We start from the raw sequence: 19,275 nt of genomic DNA, 5'->3' as shown, positions 1-19,275 counted from the left end.
CTCCATGTTACAGCAGTAAATCCTCAGTGCAGAGAGGCCAGGGGTCTGCCCAGACTCACAGAGCCAGTAAGTAAGAACGTCTGGACTCGAACCCACTCTGCCTGCCCAGCGTGGGCTCTGGGTTGCCTCCAGCTACAAGCAAATTGACAATGAAACCAGAACTTTGGGAGCCTCGAGGGAAGTCTGGTGGGCCACAGTTTTAATTGTCTGTGTGCCCTACGGGACCGAATACTCTGTGCAGGCAGGACTTGGGTCTGACTTGTTTGGGGCAGCATTGTAGACATTTAAACTATCATTGAGTAACTGCACGAGTGGACGGATGGAGGGATGGACAGGTGGACAGACAGACAGACCAGGCCCAGCCGTGCTCCTGGTCTTCAGGCCACATGAGTCCTTGTCTGGAACACACAAGTCAGGGAAAGGTTGCCCCATGAGCATCTGGAGGAAAGAATCCCAAAGAAAGTGTGATCTTGGCAAGTGGCTTTGTTTCTCCACAGGTACCACGTGTAAAATGGAACCTGCATTGCAGGACCATTCATTTGCTCCCTCAGCAGATGTTTCTAGAGCATCCACTGCATGCCAAGCACTGCTGGGAAAACTAAATGAACCTTTGTATGCCAGTTAACATGGACCTAGAAAACCCTCTGTGGGACAGTTATTATACCGTTGTTATTATCACTGCACTGGGAGTTTGCTTAGAAGTTGTTGGCAGCCTCACCCACACACCCAGGCCTCATGGTTTGGCCACAGTCCTGTCAATGGGCTCTGTGACCCAAGTGTGAACTGTCTGTCACCCCAGCCCAGCTGATGGAATTCAGTAAAGCCAGCTTGGCTAAGAGCTGTTTTTCATAGGCACCGCCCCTTGCCCTGGCTGTCAGATAATTGGCCCAATACATCTTGGCATCTGAAATTTACATACGATACAGGGAGTGATGGATGACTCTGGTAACCCAGTCTGTCTCTCAGCCGAGGCTCAGTTATCCATCTCAGCAGGCTACAGAGCCATCCGTCTTGTCTTTTTGCTCATGGCCAGCCAGCATATGCCCTTTGTCCCAGGTCATCCCTCAGCCCCCTAGGGCTACGTCTAGGGCCTATCTCTAGGGCCACTCTGAAGGTGACATTCCCATCATGCCCAACAGCATCCCCAGAAACCCTCCTCGGTGTTAGCCTGAGACTCTGATGGCAAAGCCCGGAATGGTTGCATGGACCTGAGATGCAGCGTGGGTTGTTTGGCCCCTCATAGAGGACCCCACCTTGCTCCTGCCACAGAGCGCTTCTCATGCTTGTATCTACTAACAGCCACTCACTCTCAAGTGTTTTTTGAGTGCCTTCATGCAACTGGTGTTTAGTTAGAACTGGTGGCTACAGTTGTGAACAGAACGGGCACAGTCCTCACCCATAAGGACTGAGATACCATTGAAAAGAGTATGAACACTGAAGATCCTAAGACACTGTGCCAAGCACTTTACCTACTTACAGTCTGGTTCTCAAGAGATTTTCTCAGTAACCCTTTGGGCACAAATTTTTATCCCCGTTTTACAGACACTGAAACTAAGGTTGAATATCTTGTCATACTGCTAGTGAGGGAGTCAGAGCCAGAATTTGGACACAGGTCTGTGGTCCCTGAATATTATCATTGTTCCCCAGACAGAGCAGGCTGTTTCAGGGCTTCTGACACATATCATTCATTCATTTGACCAACAAGCATTTCTAAAGTGCCTACTATGTGAAAAATAGAAACTATTCTAGGCACTGAGGATAAGAAGCACCATAATCTCTGTCTTGCTATCTTGGAGTTTTCATTCTAGTAAATAAAACACACAGTGTATTTGATAGTGATACATGTTAAGAAAAACACTAAAGGCAGGAACGAAGAGTCCAGTTAGGGGGCTGTCAGAATAATCTCATTTCCTCTGTGTGGGATGCTTAGCTTCTTAACCAGCTCATCCCCTGAACTCAGGTCACATGTTCCCACCTTGGTGACTATGCCAATCACAGCAAGTCACCTTGCTCTCTGTGCCCCCATCATGCTTTATTTGTACTTTTCATGTTGTACTTAGACACACGGAGTTGGAATTGACCTGTCACCTCCACTGCACTGTACATTCCTCAAGGACAAGGGCTGTATTGGTTAATTTCTGTATACTAGACCCTAGCACTGTACCTGGGACAGAACTGATTTGGATGGATGATTAGATGGGAATGGATGGATGGATAAATAGATAGATGGATGGGTGGATGGGTGTGTGATTAGATGGATGGATGGATGATGGACTGATGGCTGGTTGGGTGTGAGTGATTGGATAGATGGATGTTGGATGATCAGTTGGATAGATGATCAGTTGGAAGATAGATGATCTGTTAGATAGATGGATGAATGGATGGATGAGTGAAATGAGTGGATAAATGAATGGTTGGTTGGGTGATAGGATGGATGTTGGATAAAGGGCTTCCAGCCTGGGTAACATACTAGGCCCTAGCAGCCCCTGCCCAAATTGGGAACCACATAACGACTGGATTTAACTAGTAGAAGTAGGTAAAACACGTACCTCTCCCTTGCCCCATCAGTTTCCATACCCACACAGAGGCAGTTCAGGGCGTAATTCAGGGTTTCACTCTTCTCCACCTCTGCTCTGGAGTTGATGTCTTAATTGGATGTCCTTTGTCCCTTTTACCAGAACTACTTATGCCCTAACTTGTCTTATTTGGTTTCAGAGATCTTGGAGGATATAGACAGTATCTGATTCATTGTTTTCATTTCTCTTACCTAATGCCCAGCACCCTGGAGATCATGGGTGGGTGGGTGGGTGGATGGATGGATGAATGTACAACATCTCTAGTTTAATCTCCCCGCAGTAAAGAGAAAGCAGAGCTCCAGGTTTGTGTTGGGGGCAGTTGGTGACTGTATTGAAAGTCATAATCACTGGTCATCCTTTTTTTCCAGACTTGGCCTGGAATCTCAACTGCCACTTCATCCATATATCCTTACAGGAGATAATATACATAAATTGCTTAGCACAGTCCATAAATACTAGCATATATATAGACAGCGTACGTTTTAGCCATGAGCTATTTTCTATAAGGAATGTCTGTTTAAAGTTTCATGTGGAGAAAAGGCTCTAGGGCTTTAAAAATAAAATCTGGTGGCAGATATCAGAAAGGAATAACAGGGGCACAAAGGTGATGCCCAGACTTGGAGAGGAGGATCCAGGAAGCCTTCCTGGAAGAGGAGACATTTAAGCCAAGGCACAAAGAATGAGAAAGATCAACTGCAAAGAAAGAGTGAGGTCATCAGAGCTGAAGGAATTAAGTGTGTTGAGCCAAGAAGTTGGGAGACCCTGCTGCCTTTAGGTTTACACAAGGAATTCAGTCTGGTTGGGAAGGAAACAAAGAGATGGGAAGATGGGGGAAGGACTAGGGACCCAGTGGCACCCAGATGGGCAGTGTGGCGATTGTCCTAGAGCAGTGGAGAGCCAGAGATAGATTTTGAGCAGGGGAGGGACATGCTGAAGAACCGTTTCAACCCCTTCAAAGTAAAGGAGTAACTGAGGTCCTTGCTTCCTTAACCCCTAATCCCTAACAATCACTGCGTCATTTTTAGAAGATCTCTTCGCAGAGTTAGTATTAGGGGCATATTGTCTGAGTGTAGGGGTGTCTTTAGAGCTGAGAAGAGTGTGAGCACATGCTGGGGGGACTAATATGCATATGCAGGGGTCCCCAACTTCCGGGCTGCAGACCAGTATCTCCTGTCTGATCAGTGGCGGCATTAGATTAGAAAGTGCATAATAAGTGTAACGTGCTTGAATCATCTCGAAACTATCTCCATGCCCCGGTCCATGGAAAAATTATCTTCCTTGAAATTGGTCCCTGGTGCCAAAAAAAGTTAGGGACTGCTGTTTTAAAGGATATATATATTTTTTAATTTATTTGGCTGCGTCGGGTCTTAGTTGCGTCATGCAAAATCTTTTGTTGTGGCATATGGGCTCTCTAGTCGCAGTAACCCAGTTACTCCGCAGCAGGTGGAATCTTAGTTCCCCAGCCAGGAACCAAACCCACACCCGCTGCACTGCAAGTTGGGCCACTAGGGAAGCCCCTGTGCGTCTTACATGTGTCTCCCCTATAGAAGCATGCATCTAGCTCAAAGCTTTATGCCTCACTGACACTTCAGGTCAAGATCCTGTGTTAAATTTCTTTCAAAACTAGTTATTCTTGTAAGATTCCAGATTCTTCCTGGTTGGGGAAACACAGTTGAACAGAGACTGTTTCCTTTCTGGCCCCGTAGATAACCACCAGTTTTCCTTCACCACCCAAGAGCCATCCTTCCCTCTGAGGAAAACCAGCCTCTTAACCAGCTATGCAGCCTGGGCAGGTAATGTAAGGTTTTTTGCCTTAGTTTCCTCATCTCTAAAATGGGAGAATCAGATTCAATTCATGTTAGCTGAAGTGTCAGACATACCTCCACTGACGGGACATGGGATGACCGCAGGTAGGCCTGACATGGGGAGAAGGCAATGGCACCCCACTCCAGTACTCTTGCCTGGAAAATCCCATGGACCGAGGAGCCTAGAAGGCTGCAGTCCATGGGGTCACTAAGAGTCGGACACGACTGAGAGACTTCACTTTCACTTTTCACTTTCATGCATTGAAGAAGGAAATGGAACCCACTCCAGTATTCTTGCCTGGAGAATCCCAGGGACGGGGGAGCCTGGTGGGCTGCCGTCCATGGGGTCGCACAGAGTCGGACACGACTGAAGTGACTTAGCAGCAGCAGACCTGACACGAGAAGGGATCGGCTTGTGTCAGGAGCATCGGTCATCCCTTCTCCGTGGTCATCCATTCCTTCTCATTCGAACAAGAAGAAAGTCTTTCCCTTTAACACTTTCCTAGCACTTGCCAACCTCCGTTTATAACAAAGACAAACAGCAATGCTTTGTTTTCATTGTACTTTTAAAGACTACCATCTGTTCATGGCATCGGGTCCTCTAGTGATAAAAAGAATTTCCTTTTCAAATGTACTTATTTAGGATAAAAAAAAAAGAAGCGGTTGTTATGTAAAGGTCAAAAACAGGCGAAATTTATCTATGATGCTAGGGTCAGAATGATGGTTACATTTAGGGAGTACTAACTAGGAGAGGGTACGGAGAGCCTTCCAAGGTGCTTGGAGCATAAATATTCTGTGTATCTATCTGAACAAGGTATATAAGGGTGTAAGAAATTTGAGCTTAAAATTGAATTTAAAGTTATGCAAAAACAAAGAAATGAATCAGTTTGAATGTAAATACCAAGGACTTTGTTTAATTCATGTGGAATATCAATATGGCAGAATGCATGCAGAGTGGTGTGTATGGTTGAAGTTCAGGCAGCGATGAACTGGACAGCCTCAAAACTTCCTTCTGGCTCATATGTTCCAAGACCCTGTGTGCCTGGGAAGCTCCAAGGTTGCCCAGCAAGGTGATGGCAGACCCTCTCAGAGTTAAGAGCACTTCCCAGACAGTGGGCGTTTCGTGTAGACAAGCAGCAGAGACGTAGGTTCCATTAGAAGAGCCCTTCTTCCCTTACCCCAGCCTCTTCCTGCTGCTCCTAGTCTTGGATGCAGCTCAGCCCCGGCTTCCTTTCTTTCTGCACACTGGCCCAAGCCTCAGCTGCATCTATCATCTGCTCCAAGCTCATTAAAATTATTTCTTTTTAGTTGCAAATGGGCTGTTTATGATGATCATTATTTGAATGGTCTGCGCCGGGCTCCGGGCTGTCTGTCTGCTGCTGATGGCCGGTTAATCAGATGAGTCTTCTCCCCGCCTGGGCCTGGCCCAAAGTCTGGGGCTGTGTTAATCATGGCTCCCCTAGGGCTGGGGGCTGGGGGCCGGGTGGCAGAGGATCCCAAGTTCTGCTTGGTCATCAAAGAGGCCCTGCAAGCTGTGTATGTGCCTGGGAGTTCAGACACTTATTTCTAAAACTCATCTTCAGACGGGTGCTGGTTTATGTTTATGAGAGTTTTTTATATTCCTTCAAAATAAATACAGGGCTTTGAGCTTTTTTTAATTTAAATACGTTTATTTTAAAAGACTTACCAATTCTATCATTGGCCGTCTTGTTTTGTTAATGTTTAAGTAGTCTTGTCTTTTAGGGTGGGATGGAGTGGTTTTTTATTTTCTTTGCCTGTTAGAGTGAAACTTGGCAATACTGTGTCATCTTTTTATTTGGGGGCAGGGGTGTGATGCTGGGAAAGATTGAAGGCATAAGGAGAAGAGGATGACAGAGGATGAGGTGATTGGATGGCATCACCAATTCAGTGGACATGAACTTGGGCAAACTCCAGGAGTTGGTGAGGGGCAGGGTGGCCTGGCATGATGCAGTCCGTGGGGTCGCAAAGAATCAGACACAACTTGACAAGAACAACAAGGGGTGTGAGATTTTTACCAACCTGTGAAATCCAGAACTCGTAGAATCACTGATCTAGGGGATTGTTCTCTGAGCTCTCAGTTTATCTAAGTTTAATATCAACCAACACTTGTTGAACAGTTAGTAATGTGCTTGATGCTTTACATGTTTATAACATTTAAAAACAGCTCCCTGAACATCCTCCAGCTAGTGAGGAAGGAACAGAAGCCCAGTGAAGAGCAGGACATTTTAATTTTGCCTTTATAACCCACACCTGAATTATTAGGACTATAATTTGTTTCTTAGTCCTTGCTTGAATCAACTTACAAAATGTTAGTGTGTCCACCGCATGAGATGATGTATATAAGGAGCTTTAGCGTGATGCCTGGTATGTGTAACGACCTAGTAAGTGATGGTTATGATTATTTATTTGGGCTTCCCAGGTGACGCTAGTGACAGGAGACATAAGAGACGTGAGTTTGAACCCTGGGTTGGGAAAATCCTCTGGAGGAGGGCATGGCAACCCTCTCCAGGATTCTTGCCTGGGAAAATCCCATGGACAGAGGAGCCTGGTGGGCTACGGTCCATCAGGTTGCCAAGAGTTGGACACAACTGAAGCGACTTAGCACAAAGCACGATGATTATTTACTATTGTTGTTGTTGTTAGTGTACTTACCATAGAAAAGCGGCAAGAATTCAGGGTTGAAAGATGAACGTAGATGTAAGACAATGTTGAGAAGAACGTGGACATCAGACACATCATCTGCTCCTCTAGGGATGAACAGCAAAGACACCAAGAGCTGGGCTTGCCTGGGGCTGGAGTTGGAGGCCTACTGATGTTCCACATCCAGTCTCACTCCGCTCTGTCTACAGAATGCATGCAGCAGACAGTTTCGTACCCACTGACAGCCTGGGCGGTTAGGGCAGAGGGAGCTAGTGCACTTGTACGGCGTCCTTGTCTGGTACAGCACATCAGACAGTTGGACTTACCCTGCTCTGAGATTTCCTTTTGGAACCTGGGTTTGATGTTTTAAATAAGGAGTCAAAGATAAACCCCCATGAGGTTGCTGGGATGCTGGGAGAGTTAGTATCCCAGAGATAAGAACATTGTATCAGATATATCATCATTCTAAATTGTGATGTTAACCCAAGTCTCAGTCCTGTTTGTCCTGTAGCAATGTAAAAATCACACCTTTATCTTCAAGACAGATGAGAAAAACTAAGGAAAACTGTGAGCATCCTGCCACAACTCCAGTTGACCATGACATTCTGGTTCCTTCCCTCCTGCCAAATGAGGGTCTATCCACCTGGCTGCACCACCTAGTTGGGTTTTGTCTACCTTTGATCAGTCTTATTGCTGCAAACACAGATCTTTCCCTAGTCATTTGATATTTTGGTCACAGTCACATGGTTTCTTCATTGGGAAACTGCAGTTATTTTTAAATGATGATAAACCAGAAATCTCCTTATTTTCTCTATCACCTTGGTAGACTGTCAGAAATTGTTGCTGTCTTCTCTCTCTCCTCTCCCATGACACCTTGTCCCTTACCTGGCTCAATAATTCATTGGGACGTTTGGACTAGAAGTCCCTGTACCTTGGAGTTGGTGCACCCAGCGCTCTGGCATAGAGTTGATTTCAGAACCTTGGAGAGCACCACACTTCCAAGTCTCTTGCCCCTCTATTTTAAGGACTTTTTTTTTTTTTTTGCCTGGACCTTCTCCCTTCTGGAGAAAGCAATGGCACCCCACTCCAGTACTCTTGCCTGGAAAATCCCATGGATGGAGGACCCTGGTAGGCTGCAGTCCATGGGGTCACTAAGAGTCGGACATGACTGAGCGATTTCACTTTCACTTTGCACTTTCATGCATTGGAGAAGGAAATGGCAACCCACTCCAGTGTTCTTGCCTGGAGAATCCCAGGGACGGGGGAGCCTGGTGGGCTGCCGTCTATGGGGTCGCACAGATTCGGACACGACTGAAGTGACTTAGCAGTCTCCCTTCTAGTCTCATGATTCTCCAAAGAAGTTAGACATTTCTCCAGAAATAGAAAGTCCTTCGCTGATTTCTCCCAAAAGCTTCATAGGCAGAGGTACTTATTCTGGGTTTAGGGTAGATGCTCCAGCCTCCAGTGGGTATGAGGTTTATGGTGCTATGGTGAACTGCTATCGAGCAGATTTACCGACTCTCAGACATGATATAAGACAATTACCATGCATTTTGTCTCTTAGAGGGAAAAGGATTTGCAGCGGGTTAATAGTACTTTTATTTCATTATCTAATGGTAAAAGTGTTTCATTGTGTGTGCAAGATGAATGCGTATTAGCGATGACAAATGGGGTCTTTCAACACGGTACCAGGCCTCGTCATACATATGTTAGATTAAAGAGTTCACCCTCGAAATACACTCTCGCATCTGCATGTGTGTTTTTAATAAATCTGATTGCAGAAATTTATTGCATCACCAGATTTAGGAAATTATGGGGCTTGATTGCTGCGAATATAATCGGGTGATATATATACAGAAATGCTCCTCGAGTTATGGTCCAGAAAAAAGCCCATCTCGGGATGGTGCAAGAAAGCAGCAGACCACATAAACAGAGCGTTTCTTGAATTATGCAAATGAAATCCATGACAACTCATGGTGAATTGTACTCCCCTTGTGAAACTATCACCGTTAAAGTGAAGAAAGCTGCGAGAGGGGTGATCAAATATACATGTACGACCAGCAGACATTGTCTGTCATGTGTGAGCCAGAGCGTCCCCCACTTCCATGCCTCACTCTTTTTCTCCCTCCTTGGTGCATCCTGTAAAAACCTGGTCTGAAACCTTCATTGCACATAAGCAGGCAAGGCTGCTTCCAATCCTTTGCTCTGAATCCAGCAGTCTTCAATGAAATATTTCTTATACTTGAAGTGAACCTTAAATGATTTACTGCAGGATACACAAAAGGTCATCTTGCTTCTTATTGGCACCTTCATTTTTCCAAAATCTACTGAAATTAAAAAGCCATCTATATCTTAAAAGGCGTATTTATGAACCCTTAAGTGTGAGTAAGTCATAGTTGGAACAGTTCCCACCTCTGATATATGAAAGCTGTCGACAGCACTTTCTTACACTATAATATGCCCATACAATATGCCGCACTTTACTATTTTGACACGGTTTGGAGATGTTTTCTACAGTTACTGACAAGCTTATGCCATCACTCCCTTGGAAATTTAAGAGGTGGGGCAGAGGCGTAAGGAAGAAATGAAAAAAAACAACTCCACCCAACTTTATAGGAGAGTATTGATCTGGCCTGACTTCTGACAAGCAAAAAAGCTGTCCTGGATTTTTTTCGGTTGCATCCCCAGTTTCGTAAATTATTCATTTGTGCCAGGAGTCAATATCCTGTCTTTTCTCAGCTTTTTTGTAAGTTAAGAAAACTTGTTTGGAATGCTGTTTTGTACAATGATTAAAAAGGAAAAGGAGGAAAAAAAATCTTTTTCTTTTCTCTCTCTCCTTTTTTTTTTTTTTATTGTTCCAGAAGGAGCTTAATTCCGTCGCTTCCGAGCTGTCTGCACGGCAGGAGGAGAGTGAACATTCTCATAAACATTTAATTGAACTCCGCCGGGAATTTAAGAAAAATGTACCTGAGGTACAGTACAGTTGCTGTTATAGAATTAACTCAGTAGGAATGCAGATTTTTCTCCGTTCAAACTATATTTTGAAAACTATAGACATAAGTGACTAACAAGAAAAGAAGCTAATTAGCCACAAAGAAAAATTACAACCCTCAACGTCTCCGCGTTTCTTCGTATAGTGGCACTCAGCGGTGCTGTCTAGAGTAAGAACAAGACGCTTCTCCATGGAAGTCATTGTTTTTGAGGGCTCTGTACAACATCCATTTTCTCCCCACATTAGCGTCCAAGTCAGATGCTTGGCCTTGACAGCAAAGACAATTTGTCTCGAGTTCCTGATTTTGTTTTGCTTTCCCCTTGGCGTCTGGAAGATGGTGGCTGTAGACTGTCACCCTCTCCAGCCCTTCCCTTAACCTCCCAAGTCTGAAAGTGGCACGCATCCCCCATAAATGTTCCTCATTCTTCACCCCTTCCTTTGCAACTCCAGCCACCAGCGTTGTCTTTCTCAGCTGCTATGAGGGAGGTCCAGTTAATGCCCAGCCCCCACACTGTAAGAGTCCCGCAGGGGAAAAGACAAGAATGGACACGTTTCTTTCTTCACAGGGGTGAATGTGTGAATTTTTTTTTCCTCTTCTATCAGGCCCCCTGTTGCTCCTCAATTTTTTTTTTTTTTTGATGGAAGAAGAAAACCTTCTGACTCCATATAATGTTGGCAGGGATGTGACACGTCAGAGCCATGAAAACGGGAAACAGATACCTGGCCCATTCCCAAAGCCAGCCATGCCTCTCTGTGGTCAGCAGAGGGTGGAGTTCTCTGTCTCAGCCCACTCAGCTCTCTGCCCACTCAGGTGGCCTGGATCTTGGAGGAGAACCAAACAGGGTCTGCCATTCCAAAGGTATTAATGTTAGACTTAGACATGTTGATTCCATTCTGCCTGTTGGAATCACCTAGGAGTCCTGTTGTCATCTTGCTGATGGAGGAGGGGGCCATGGAAAGATGGAGAAGAAGCAGGCTACCCAGAAATCAGGCAACATAAACTCAGGGGGGTCAGTCTCTTTGCTGTGAAATCCTCCTCACATGTCAGATATTGAAGAACCAATATCTTTGGTTCTTCAAGGCAAGAGTGGGAAATAGGTTCTAGTTAGGACTTGTCCCTGGAGCAAGTCTGGGGGGAATCAGGTTTGAGAGCTGAGAGAGAGTGCACTTGGAGAAGGGGTGGGAATCTCAGATCTGCGTGTCTCCCATGTTACAGCTTTAGAAAGACCAAGTTGAGTCCTGGGAGCTAAGAAGGCATGGGGAGATTCTGAGCATCCTTCCTTCCCCTCTTAGAACAGAGAACAGCTTGGTCTTTAAACCAGTTTTTCTGCCCAGAGTGAGAGAACCAGAAGCTTTGTCTCTGAGTCCAGTCTCTGGGAAGCAGAGATGAAATGCCCACAAATCTCCACAGTCCACCATTTAGACCTCCTTCCCCCAGGCCACATGGGAGCCCCCAGGTGATAAAGGAAATCCAGGCCAGGTTTTAAGCCTCTGAGTTCAGCTTACATAATTTTAATACTGCATAATTATGCAATTATGTAATTAGGAGGAATAAGTTTCCATTCCTATTATAGTCGCGCCTCTGAAAATTCTCATTTTTGGAACTAGTCTCTCTTGATGGGGGAGAGTCATGCCAAGACTTTATTTAAGAACATCATCTGGCTGGTACCCAGCTCACCTCCTGCTGGTGCCTGGGCTTGGTTTCCCCCAGGGGTTAAGCAGACAGAAAGGGTGGTGGGCGTCTAGAAAGAGTTGGCACTGATCCAAAGTCCCACCGACCTCACCACGGTTCTCATATTTGAATCCCCTAAATTCATATGAGCGGGGGTTTGTGAACAGAGCCTGTTTGGAGAATCTGTTGACCTGCATTGTAATTCCAACTGTGCCACTCACTTGCTTTGGAACCTTCAACAGTCAGCCCCTCTCAGAGCTCCTGTGTCCCTTTCTGTAAATTCAGAGGAGATAAGCCCCTTCCAATACTTATGTTTCCTGAAACCCAGACCAGAGGTTTTCTGTTGATGTGTTTTATTTGGTCTGTAAAAGTCTCTCCAATTTTACAGTATATTACCAACATTTAGCATCTCTGATTTCACCCCAAAATTTGGATTTCCAATCTCTTTTGAGACCATTTGGTAGAGCTGGCCACACAGAGGCTCCACCCCTACGCAGCAGTCATCAGAAACAGCCGAGCAGCTGCCACCCCCTTACAAAGGCGCTGTGTCCTCCTGAGATTTGCCACAGGCCGCCCAGCCTGCCTCCCTCCTGTCTTCTTCCTCCAGCCTCTGTGGGCATCTGAGTTTACAACCCACAACCTGGGTCTACAGAAGTTTCCTTCTCCAAGCTCAGCCCCTCCACTCACAGTTCCTTCTGATCAAATAAATTCCCTAGGTTCACACGCACTCCCCACATCTCTCCTGTAGATCCCCAGCACACATCAGTAGTCAGTGGCTCTGAGAAGCCCTGGGGGGGCGAGTCCCAGAACAGTGAGGACACGTTCCCAGGACCCAGAAGAAGGGTTGTTTCCAGAAGCAACACCATCCTATTTCACAGTTGAGGGATTTATTCTTCACCTGACACACGTATCTGGTGCATCCTTCCCTTTCCTGCTTTTCTCTGCTACCCGCTCCCTCTCCATTCTCTCAAGCCCCCCTCAGGTTCTCCTCCCACAGGGCTTTCTTGTGGACCATAGATGACCGTGCTTAGAGGAGTCACCAGTGGGTCTCAGAGAAAACTGGAGCATTTATAGTCAAGTTCTTGGGAGCCTCGGTTCTAAAAGACCTTCCTCTTTCACGCTGGAGAGGACTCATGGGAGTCCGCCAGGGGCATCCTTGGGGGTGGGAACCTCAAAGGCCCTTGAGGAAGGCATGAAATTAGGGTCCCAAAATAAGAGGCTCCCTTCTGAGGATAGCCCGGTGGCATAGAGTTAACAAACATTTACAGAGCCCTTCTTCTGAGCTGGGTCCCATGACAGGTGACCCCACCAAGCCCCCAGAAACCCCATCTTCTGGTGAGGAAGGGGTGACAGTACAGGGCGCTGTTGCTAAAATGCCAAATGCAGTTTTTGCTAGAGAGGGCAACTGAGTGGGAAAGCAGAATTGGCAACCTCCAGAGACATCTCCCGAGCAGCGCCTGGAGAGCAGAGGTTTTCTTGAAGGGATGTTGGTAACATGACCCAGGGCATGGAGCCTCTCCAGCCCCAGCTCCAAAGAATGACCCATGATGAGCCACCAATCGCATGAGGTACTTTGCATAAAACAGCATTCCGTGATCAGATCCACTTGGGAAATGCTACTTCCTCTCCCTCTTCCAGAAATTCCCAGTGTGCACCGTGTAAAAGGCTCCCAAGGGTCCTGCAGGGAAGAAGCTTGATGTTGTGCTTGATGTGTTCCGATCAGACCTGGCCGGGCCCCTTTGTGTGTGTTTGGGTCTGTCTGTAGGCGTATATATGAGGAACCCTCATGAAATCTCATGGAGCGCAAGTCCCATGAGACACACTTGCTGATTTGGGGGACAACAGTGAGCTACAGGCAGGGGCTACTTGACACCACAGTGAACTCTTCGCTCATCTCTTTTACAGGAAATCAGAGAGATGGTGGCTCCTGTATTAAAAAGCTTCCAAGCTGAGGTAAGACCCAAGGCCTGTGGCATGTCACGAAAATACCCCCTGGCTGTCTCTCCTATCCCACCTGGGGTTGTCAGAGGTTTCCAGCAGCAGAGAAACTTCCCTGCCCCCATTGTAGACTGCCCATGCCCTCCAGATCAGCCGTAGTATGATAAGAAAGGGTGCTCTGTTTCCGCTTGGTGGGATTGCCACCTGCTCTGACATCCTCTCTACCACCCACCCTCGGAGTATATAAAATCTACTGCTTTCACATTCTTTCCTGCCCATCGGGCCCTCGTTCCTTTGGCAGCAGCTGAGCTGTCCTCAGCCAGTTGTTTCTCTGGCTTTTCTGGAGCCCTGGGATGGAGCTGGACCTCCCCGTGTCTCCTCTTTGCTTGACTTGGTGACCAGGATTCCGAGAATGTCCACTTGTCTGGCTGGCACAGGAGGCTGGCAAAGAGAAGAATGGAGTTACATTGAGTCAGGGGAGTGGAAGAGCAGGGCCATTTCTCCAACATTCTGTCTTAAGGGGGCTCTTCTCGGTCTTCCCCTGGATTCGGGCAGGATGCTGAAAGGATTGGCCCTTAAGCACTCGCCAGCGGAGATGCATTTTTAAGTTTATCGTCCGCCAAGTGCCACATTACTTTAAATCTGTCTCTTCAGAACCGAGTAAGCACATAAGGCAATATTAAAGTAAACAATAACTGGATTTACACAAATGTCGCTGATTTCCATATTTTTCATCCTTTCATTTTATTACTGAGTTGACTGATGTGCTTATTTATTTATAGGGCCATCCGGTATTGATTCATTTGGTTGTGAGGTGCCTGAGCTAGAAGAGGGTGGAAAAAACCCAGAAAGAAGACCAATAATGTTAGGAATGTGTTGTCATGGCTTTGTGTTTTGTTGTTTTTTTTTTTTATAAAAAAGGTCCCCATCTGCCAGCTCACGGTCCCGTGAGAAGCATTCAGCACATAAGCACTCTCGGGCAGCTGATCCTTTCTTTGGTCCAGCCCCAAGACAGGCGTTGAGTGTTTCATGTAGAGCATTACTTTCTCGGCCATTCCCCTTGCTTGGGTTGGCATGGCAAAGCTTCTCTTAACCACTTAGAGCCTCAGTTTCCCTATCTGTTAAAGGAAAATAAAAGCACTACAGATCTTTTCATGTTGTTCTGAGGATTAGGTGAAATACAATGAAAGGAAAGAATTTAATGTAATTCCTGATGCATCAAGAGCTTCTCGGGAGTGAAGAGCACAGACTTTGGAGTCAACCTAGATTTGAATCCTGCTTCTACCAGTTTCTAGCTGTTTGACCTTAAGCAGGTTGCTTGTGCCTCTATGCACAAGTTACTTGTGTCTCTGTGCCTCTGTGTCACACTCTACAACATTGGATAATAATTATACCTATTCCATAGGGTTGTGAATGAAGAACAAAGTTAATACTCACAGAGTGTTCAGAACATTACTTTGTGTGTTAAAAGCCTTAGTATTTTATTTCTGTTATCAGTCACCTTCAACATAGGTTTCTTTGGCCTCCACTATGCCTGGCTTAGAATCTGCCTCTTTCCTAACTAGGTGTTCAAGGCTTTTTATCCAAAAGAAGGGGGTTTTCTGTCCCTAGAGGAAGCCAGCATGACTTACGTTATCTTTCGATGGGAGTAAGAGTTAGACATTAGATTTCGGCAGTGGTCAGAGAAGACCCAAGTGTAGTATAGTGGAAAGTACATGTGAATCAGACTCAGATGGGCCTGGCTTGAATCTTAGGCTAGTTGTGTGGCCTGGGGGAAATTTCTTAACCTCTCTGAGCTGCAGTTTTCCTCCTTCGATAAAGGCGACTAACAGGAGGGCTTCTGAGAACTGAGCAGGGTGGAGGAAGTTGACATGGTGTCCAGCACACAGTTGGTGCTCAGTAAGTGCCGGAGGAGAGAGTCTTAGGGCAGCCAGAAGAGACAAAGCTGAATTCTCATTTCCAAATCCATGTGGCATGTGGAATAGACACCATTTTAATAGCTGGCAATCTTCAAAGAACTTCTTTAATTTTTTTAAAAGGGTTTTCCATCGTCCCTTTAATGTACCAAAAAGAGACTACATTTGTCTGGAGTTTTATTCCCAAAACCCCTGCTTTCTTCATGATCTATTGACTAATCCATCGCAGCCGCCATGTCCCTCCCAGTGCCTCAGGGGAGAAGCGCTGGCAAAGAAAGGTGTTAATAAAAAGCATCTTCTTCGTCCAGAACAAACTGCACACACACAGGCCGTTTATAATCCAAATTTGATTTTCATTTTAATTTTTTTAATGAGGGTTCATCCTTTATGCCGCTTCCCTCTCGCAATCCACCAGGCTCTGGGCTCAGAGCTGCAGATTCCCAAGTGGGCATTAATCACCTCCCAGGAATATTCCCTGAGGCGAACACCTTCCAGAGTCACATAAACTAACCCATAAAACGCCAAGGCTGAGTATCGTACCCGTCATTCCTTCTCCCCAAGTGCGAGCCTCTTGTTGAAATATAACACGTTCAAGTTCATTCCTTAATTTCACTCCACCAGCCCTGGTGTATACAGAATACAGGCATCCTTTTATCTTTTCATACTATGTATGCAGGGGTCTTATTTTCTTTTTCTTTCTTTTTTTTTGCCCCCCACCGTGCTGGTGGTGGGAGGGAGGCGGAGAGGAAGTGAATTTGCCCTGCTGTGAATTGAGGAAGCTTTCCCTCTCCGCCTTGATTGCTTAAAGGACAGTCTTGATTCCCCCTGCTCAGGGAAACAAAGACAGCCAGAGAAGGTGGCTTAATGGAGACAGCTTGAAATGGCCAAAGTTTGAATATCCTTGTGCGCAGAGAAAAGAGCAAGACGAAAGCCCCGCTAATTACAAAAGTTGCTTTATGAAAGATAATTCAAAGCAATAATTTAGCAAACATAATCAAGTCGCACAGATGGGGTTGTTGATGGATGGATTGCAACATGCAATTAGCAGTTCTCGCAGTTACATATCATTAACCCTCCGAGCACAAAAATTATTTTCTCATTATTAGTTGAAAAGGTAAAATTAAGCTGACTAGACAGTAAAGGAACAAACTACAATTAATTACCTTCATTTATTACAGTCATTATTTTAAACTTATTTTTACTTGGAGAGAGAGACGAAAACATCTAAATTAAAAGTTTTGTTATGCTAAATCAGAGGTGAAACTTTGCTAAGGCGGTTGTGCAGTGGCCCAGCCAGAAGATGGCAAGGCCACTGCTGTGAGAGGTTTTTTTTTCCCCTGCTTCCTTCCTCTTCCCCCATGAAGGAGATGTGGCCTGCATGGTGGAAAACCCCTTCCATCGAGGTAGAACAGACTTGTTCACCTGGGCCTGATTGAAACACAGCAATTTGGAAACCAAAGAGGCAGAGACAGCCTCTGACCCCCATGGGAAGCGAGAGAGTAGTGGTCAGACACCCAGGGTCTGAGTCCCACCCGACACTGCTTGTGTGACTTTGGCCAGTGACTTCATATCTCTGAGCCACTGTTCCCTGCTACGTGGGGACAGCTGTTCGGATTGCATGAGGTTCAGTGAGATTCACTGTCAAGTGGCCAGCAAGTAGTTTGCTCTCACTGTGGTGTGTGTCTGGTTGCTCGGGCCTGAGGATGTTGTCTCCCTGTCCTCTCAGGATCAGAGGGAGCTCTTGTGGTGTGACCGCCTTTTAGGAGCTTGGTGAGAGAGTCGAGACGCCACCTACCAAGAGACGGAACAGGGAGTTGGGCAAGCGTTTGTGCCAGAACTTGAAGGGCCACCCTTCTTCTTGGCGCCTCCAAGGCCCACTCAACAAATATTTATAATGTCCCTAGGAGGTCAGTGCCTGTGACTGAACCAGCATGTAGGGGTCACGTCCCGCCTAGAGATCCCCTTCATTTGCTGAACTTCAGGTTCACACCGTCCCCACAGTGGCTGCACGTCTGTGCTGTATCCTGGCGTTCCCCCGTCAGGAGGCGGAGCCTGTGTCTCCATCCTCTGCATATGGGCCTTTAGAGTAGTTTCCACTTGAACCGATAGCCGTGACCTGCAACAACAGAGGCCTCAGCCGCCTGGGGCTTCTACCTCCTGCCTCCTCCAGCCCAGCCTTCCTGTAAGAAACGTGACCACCCGGAGGCTCCCTGTGGCGAGAAGCCAGCCTGCATGGAGAGCCCCTGAGGGATGAGTCTTCACATGGTAGAGAGAGGGGCCAGGGACACCAAGGCACCAGACGCGAATCAAGGAACCATGCTGGCCATCAGCTGCCATCTTGCCATGACTGCCTGAGAGATGACAAGAAAGAACCACCCCACTGAGCTCAGTAGATAATCAGAACGCCCGGATTCAGAGTGCCAATTCTTCCCTCCCCACTGATCCTCAACTCTCATCTCCCTCTCTCCTCTTCTTTTCTTCCACCTTCTTCTCCATTTTCTTCTGTACCTCCACCCCCAGCCCCTCTCCTTCAGCCTTTGCCAGATTTTAGCCTTCTCATTTTCCCCCAGCACCAGGTCCTTAGATCACCACCTCCATGCAGAGCACTGCTTTCTGCCCTCCCGATGCCCAAGGGCATCCCAAGGCAGAAGCCAGGGCACACAGGCAGCACGCAGCCTCCTCTGTTTTGAGCCTAGCATTGCCCTCCAGGTAGAAGTGTCAGCAGTTCTGAGCTTTTGTCTCTTCTCCTTTGTATTTCTTCCCGTGGAATTGGGGTGCATCTACAAGGCAAACCCCACTGGCTAAAGGAAGTCCAGAGCAGACGCAGTTCAAGTTCTGTCTGTGGAGGAGCAGAAGGGTTATGTTGAGATAGGAATTTGCAAGAAAGCAAAAGAGGAGGCCTTGCTGCCTTCCCTGTGGGTGGTTAGGTGGCAAAGCATGGCATGATGCCCACCAACCTGGCACTCCTATCCTGGGTGGATGGGTGTTGGTTGGATGAGTGGATGATTCAGTCAACAAATAAATATATATACCCTTCGTTGAGTGAGTTACCCTTTACTGTGCCTTCTCTAAAATGGGGTGATTGCACTTGGACAGCCTGATGCGTGTGGGTTTCAGGGTGCCACCCTGGTCAGAGATGTAACAAGTCATAGTCTCCTGTGTTCTGAGGCATTCCAGACCCTTTCCCACAGGTCTCATGTAGCCAGAGGTGCCAAACACAGTCTACCAAGGGGAGTTCCCTCACTTTCAAGTGGGCAGAGGACTGGAAGTTCCTTCTTTTGCCCATATCCACCTGCCAGGATGCTAGTGATTGATCAGACCCAGGTTGGACCAACAGGGCACCAGAGGAGAGAGAGGCCAGGATGTCTGCTGCGTGGCCTCTGATGTGAACATCGCTGAGACTCAGTTGCTTACTCTTGTAGTCAGTCAGGAGCCAGGCTTGGCCCTGAAGCAGGGCCTTGTCTTTGCTGGAGGAGTCTGCTGACGTGACTTGGATTGCACGTCCACCGTGTGGTACACACTCTAGTGATTATTTTGTGTGTTCTTCATGATATTTCTGTTAAGGGAAGGTTTTGTGATTAGCTCCACTTTACAGATGAGGTTCCGGGGAGACGACTGACATCCATTTAGTACCTGAGACAGGATGAGACCCGAGGTGGACATGACTTCAGGCTCAGGAGGGTGGTATGGGCTGGAGAAGGCACTCAGGGCAGAA

The 19,275-nt window shown here is 46.7% G+C and overlaps 1 protein-coding gene across 1 annotated transcript in view; it reads left to right on the top strand.

The window, feature by feature from the left end:
- Positions 1–9,915: 9,915 nt before the first annotated feature.
- The window catches only part of CUX2 (cut like homeobox 2), a 101,825-nt gene continuing 92,465 nt past the window's right edge, over positions 9,916–19,275 (top strand). Inside the window, 2 exon segments of the mRNA XM_070386172.1 lie at positions 9,916–10,014; positions 13,612–13,659. Of these exon segments, the coding sequence (XP_070242273.1) occupies positions 13,624–13,659 (36 nt within the window). The 5' untranslated portion in view covers positions 9,916–10,014; positions 13,612–13,623.

This window comes from Bos mutus, chromosome 17 (assembly GCF_027580195.1).
Source record: "Bos mutus isolate GX-2022 chromosome 17, NWIPB_WYAK_1.1, whole genome shotgun sequence".
NCBI lineage: Eukaryota > Metazoa > Chordata > Mammalia > Artiodactyla > Bovidae > Bos > Bos mutus.
This window is presented reverse-complemented; position numbering and strand designations above follow the sequence as displayed.